Here is a 5,105-nt window from a genome sequence, read left to right as displayed (position 1 = left end):
TCGATGTTCTAGAGTGAGAATCCAGCACAACCGATCTTGGTGCCGCACTAGATCCCTATATTACACATTCAGTGTGAATTAAGACACATATATTAGCTTTTAATGACACTTTCTTACAGTGGCACCTTCTATGAAATAGCAGAGACTTTATAAGAATGTTATTGGTAAATATTTTATTCTTGTGGTCAAAACGTTTTCTTGTACCGGACTGTAAAAATCTTTATTTTGCTGTGAGCTTAAGCATTTTAACACTGGGGCCTCTGGGATTTTACCACTGAAGTTTTGCTTCAGCCCTTGAAGGTGATGCTTTGAGCTTTCCTTGTCAAATAAATGTACAATATTTAGAGATGGTAATAATGTTTCTCCTCTTCAAATAAAGCCTTTGACCTGCTGAGCCCTTGACACATTTTTAGTAAACTTTGCTTCAGAGCATCCTGTTAAAGACAGTTGTCACAGGTCTGTAGCTGGATGGAACCCAGATTTTGTTACAAATGGAATTTATTGACATTAAATTGTAACTTTAATTAGTGTAAAAAGCTGTTTCGCATATTTCTATATTTTATTAAATCTAACATTCCAAATGAAGATTGCATCATATAAAGTAATCAAAATAACATTACAATTCACATTCTACATTTTATTTTTAAAGTAAGTAACACCAACTCTTTTTCTCCACAGTCGAATAATGAAGCCGTGGTTTCACTCTTCTAGAAAGTCTTCCACCAGTGTGTTGAATTCATTAGCATACCTCAGGTGGAGGTTGTGTTTCCCCTCTGGCATTAAATGCAATCTGGATTTGGGGATGAAAATCTTGATTTAGCTTGTATCTAAAAGTGAAATTCATCAATTTGTGGTAATATTATTGTGCATTGTGCATTCTCACCGTGAACCTTTGATGTGTTTGAGGAGGTACTCAGGGTGGAGATTTGGCACCATGGGGTCTTTCTCTCCATGGATGATGAGGGTTGGACAGCTGATCAGGGGCAGATGTTCCATGCAGATGCTTCCTAACCAGAGAGCAAAAAGGAAACATTCAGATTATCTGCTGTTATGCATTAGTAAGAGACAAAATTAACAAGTGTCTTTTCAGATTGTCTAGTGTGCCTGCAACAGCACAGAGCCATCACCTTCTGGTCTGTGGACGAACTGTGCCATTCCATCCACCCAGGCCTCCCACAGTTTAGCAAAGACTTGCACCCCATACACCTCCTCCATGGGTTGCCTCATCCTCGCACTCCATTTGGAGACATCACGCACCTCTGAGTGTTCCCACAACATAACCGTTCACACACAAAGACACAACGCGCACATATTCAAGTGAAAGCCAGTTTGTAGCTTGAATAACTTGCCACTTGTCCAAGGCAATAAAGCGTGACACACCATTGTAAAGCTTGAGGTCCTGCTGGGAAACAAAAGCATTGGCTCCCCACACGACCATCTTGTCGATCAGATCGGGGTTCCTTGCGGCTGCAACCAGAGCCGTGATTCCCCCGTCACTCCACCCAAGCAGGGAGAACTTGCCAAATCCCAGTGTCTGCCAAATAAATGATTTTTTTTTTTAAAAAGGTAGGTTGTGTCAAAGCAGTAACACAATTTGCTGTTGTAAAAAATGCAAAAACTTTCTTTAACTGCAAGACTAGACAGTTGTACATTTATCTGTGTGTGTATTGTGATATATAAATCATGAAATGCAGTAAATAATGCAGAAGACAATTAGTCTTCATGCTTCTGAATGTACAGATATTGTGAGAAACCTATTTGACAGAATCCTTCCTGCGTGATTCACGGTTCTAAGACATTTTGAACAGTGAAGCATGCAAATGGTTGGTGGTGGGGGGTGGGGGTGGCCTTTAAATTTTCTGTTTTGAATCATCACTCAAATTTGAATAACAGGTGGGCGGGGCCAGAATAATGTGCCTGTGAAGATTACTTGTATGCATCTAGTATTTACAATCTTTTTTGCAACTTTGGCTGTGTGTAACATGAGTATCCACTATTGGAACATATAGTATACAATAACAAGATCAAAGAGAAAAATCAAAGAGAATATTAAAATATTATTAAAGCTTACCAACATACAACAGCTGTGTTGGATTCTGCAGCCTTCTAATTTCACATACTGTACGTGTAGCTCATAGGTTGCCAGTGATTTTGAAATGTATATTTGCATAAGAGTTATGATGATGGTCAAAAAGCAATTTGATTGGCATACAAAATATTGCAGCAAATAAGTACTGAAAGGAGGGGGATTTGTTTGTAGCCTCATACCGGAAACTAAAACCCCAGACAGGGGCTTTTTGTCATGTTGATTACTGAAGGGTAAAAGAAGGATATAGCTTCATAAACCAGGAATTTTAATATTGGTGTATGAAAATAACATGTCTTAGTATTAGAATCAGACATCATTTAAGTCAGGGTTGCCTAAATTTTGATCAGAACACAAAGCAGAGAATAGAGGAGGCATATACACCAACTGTATATAATAATTTATTAATTGTGCTTTAAACACTTTCTCTTATAAAACTGCGCAAAAAAAAAAGAAAAGAAAGAACAAAAAGAAAAGGTCCAGGTAATTTTTAAAGGTAATTTCCTGCCAATACATTATCTGTTTTGTTATGGGAGTTTCCATAAATGGTAAAACTCGATCTGTGGCTAAAAAAAAATTAGTATTTCTTTCTAATATTTATCCAGATATTAGACTGTAATAAAATCTAGCAGGTTTTGGATTGCAGAATTTAACTTATTTTCCATTTTGAATGAATTCTAGACCTTTATCATTTTACTACACGCTGAACTGAGCATGAAGTTTATCAGTCCTCATATGTTCCTTTCTTTCACATGTCCCCCAGAGAAGGGGCTTCTCTGGAACCTGCAAAGGTCAGATTGGTAATCATTTTCACCCTGAGTTTATCAGCAAACCTTCATAAGATCAACTGCATCCTTCGCATCCCTCTCAAAAAAGTCAGGGGGGAAGTCTCTGTCTGGGGGACGGGATTGTCCATACCCGCGGGGATCCCAGCCAACTACAGTGAAGCGTTCTTTGGCCAGAGACTTAAGCTGAGGACCAAAATCTGTCTTTGTGCTTCCTGTGGAAAATATAGCAGTTTTTTGTTTTTTTTAGATGCTTAAAGGACTCAATAAAACTGTACTGAACGATATGCTATTCTTACAACAGAGATATTTTGAGTATAGAAAAAGATTTTGATGTCTTCCCATATAGCCAAACTTTTTTTCTACATTAAAAGGAAGCGTGTGCTTGTACTTACCCAGAGCACCAGGAAGCAACAGCACAGCATGTTTTCCTCTGCCTGTCTGCTCATAGTACAGATCCACTCCATTAACAGGCTTCTTGCCTGAGGCCACTGAAGAGCTGCAGGGAAACACACGAGGATACGGTGGTAGTCAAAATGAGCCGTGGATGACAGAATAAGGTGGGATAGTTACTTTGAATGTTACAACCAAAGATAACAAAGCCGTCCTTTGTTAGGACAATTACAGCAATCACATTGTCCACCTTTTATGGGAATAGAAGAATCTTGGGTTTTGTGGGCCCTTAAAAGCAGGTTTGAAAAGTGGAACCATTGTTCAGCTTAACCCTCATTGATAGCATCTGTTCCTGTAGATTTAGAATGCTGATGTATGGCACGGTCTTATTCTTGGTCTCTGTTACTATTAAAGCTATTTTGCTGGGATGAACTATAAATGTAAAGGTTCTACCTACATTACTGCTGAACACGCTTCAAAGCTGTGAAAATCAAAGGCTCCAAGTAAAGTGCACCAACAACGGTACTTGAATAAAACAAAAGGGGTACATGAACTCACTCAGTTCAGAAGCAGCAATTATTCATTTACTGAATAAAACTAACCTACTGGCAAATTACATGTTCAGAGTTTGCAAGAGCTCATAGTTGCTGGTGGTTATTTACCATCACGTGATGGCAGTCATATATTTATATGCGCGACTGTGATATTTCTTCATCATTTAAAAAAAACAAAAACAACAACAACAACAAAAAAACCCCGCAGTAATCTTTTTAAAGGTAATGTTTTGCAGTCTAACACATCTATAGTATCAAGATTTACTCCTGCAAAAGCCTCGAGGCAAACACTTTATGCATTAAATGACGATGAGATCATTTTAAATATTATCCGTCTACAAGCAAGGTGTTTAGCTTTAATTTGAAAGACAGTCACGGAAGGGTAAAGGATGAAAAAGGACATTATTGTTATTATTTGCTATTAAACAAAAACATCCCTAACAGTTATTCACCAGATCGACAATATAATATAATATAATATAATATAATATAATATAACTCCCTTTTCTGCATTTAAAATATTAGCAAAGTATAATTTACGACATTAAAACGTGTTAGAATATTATATTTATGTAATATTTGTGATAGATAAAGGACACAATATGACCATGATGAAGACGAATACAGACATTAAACTCGCATTAAATATAAATGGCTGTTACATCTGTTTTTATAGGTATATATAACATCGATACTGTCGTAATATCACAGTCGGTTCATAAACACTATGTTGTAGTGAGTGGGCATACTACACCATCTAGTGGACTGGAATCAAACAAACCTCGAGGTAAAAGCTACGACTGCAAGAAAACCAAACGCATTTCCTGCGTGGTCTCTGCAGCTCTGTGCAGTTTGTCTTTGAAGAGTCGTGCGTGTCATTTCACAGTGCACACAGTATGAAGACAGTAAGAACTGTTACCAGTACGGCCGGATCGCTGTCATGGCTCTGTGAAAGCCACGTCTCCCGAGTAAAAACAGCGCCATGTATGATCGGTGCGCACACTCAGCACGTCCTCAGTCAGTCCGCAGGTTTGATTTGGCTCGTTAAAAATTGTACAGTCTCTCTCCGAAGTGGACCAAAGTCCACACTTTCCAGCCCTGCGTGTTTGTTTTTAAAGGAAGTGCTGGGATCAGTGTGGCACTTTCAACGTCGCCGTTTATCCAGTGGAATATTTTCAGGCGAAAGTACGAAGGCGAATCCAAAATCACAAGCTGATCTGAAAACTGTACTGTTCCGTCGTCACTCTGACATGTCAGGCTCACTGGAGTGAAGTAGGTGACCCACCA

The 5,105-nt window shown here is 38.5% G+C and overlaps 1 protein-coding gene across 2 annotated transcripts; it reads right to left on the bottom strand.

Annotated features, from left to right (window-relative positions):
- Window positions 1-547: 547 nt before the first annotated feature.
- bphl (biphenyl hydrolase like) lies at window positions 548-5,076 on the bottom strand. Of its 2 annotated transcripts, none has more exons than XM_085137331.1 (7): window positions 4,738-5,076; window positions 3,267-3,370; window positions 2,920-3,086; window positions 1,381-1,534; window positions 1,128-1,259; window positions 884-1,007; window positions 548-790 (listed from the first exon to the last, which is right to left on the bottom strand). In XM_085137331.1, exons 1-7 carry the CDS (start codon window positions 4,800-4,802, stop codon window positions 700-702), a joined length of 837 nt encoding a protein of 278 aa, XP_084993457.1. In that variant the 5' UTR covers window positions 4,803-5,076; the 3' UTR covers window positions 548-699. The 2 variants fall into 2 exon arrangements, with proteins under 2 accessions (XP_084993457.1, XP_084993456.1); XM_085137330.1 differs by lacking the exon at window positions 4,738-5,076 and adding an exon at window positions 4,600-4,729.
- Window positions 5,077-5,105: the final 29 nt, after the last annotated feature.

The sequence above is a fragment of the Neolamprologus multifasciatus genome, chromosome 17 (assembly GCF_963576455.1).
Source record: "Neolamprologus multifasciatus chromosome 17, fNeoMul1.2, whole genome shotgun sequence".
Classification (NCBI taxonomy): domain Eukaryota; kingdom Metazoa; phylum Chordata; class Actinopteri; order Cichliformes; family Cichlidae; genus Neolamprologus; species Neolamprologus multifasciatus.
Note: the sequence above shows the minus strand (reverse complement) of the source record. Positions and strands in the feature narration are given on the sequence as shown.

Excerpts from the sequence above, each read along its gene's own strand:
- bphl (XM_085137330.1), bottom strand. The coding sequence starts at position 4,697 with ATGACACGCACGACTCTTCAAAGACAAACTGCACAGAGCTGCAGAGAC. Across the intron at positions 3,371-4,599 it reads GTCGTAGCTTTTACCTCGAG|CTCTTCAGTGGCCTCAGGCA; the intron begins GTTTGTTTGATT and ends GTTTCCCTGCAG. Across the intron at positions 1,535-2,919 it reads ATGCAGTTGATCTTATGAAG|ACACTGGGATTTGGCAAGTT; the intron begins GTTTGCTGATAA and ends TTTATTTGGCAG.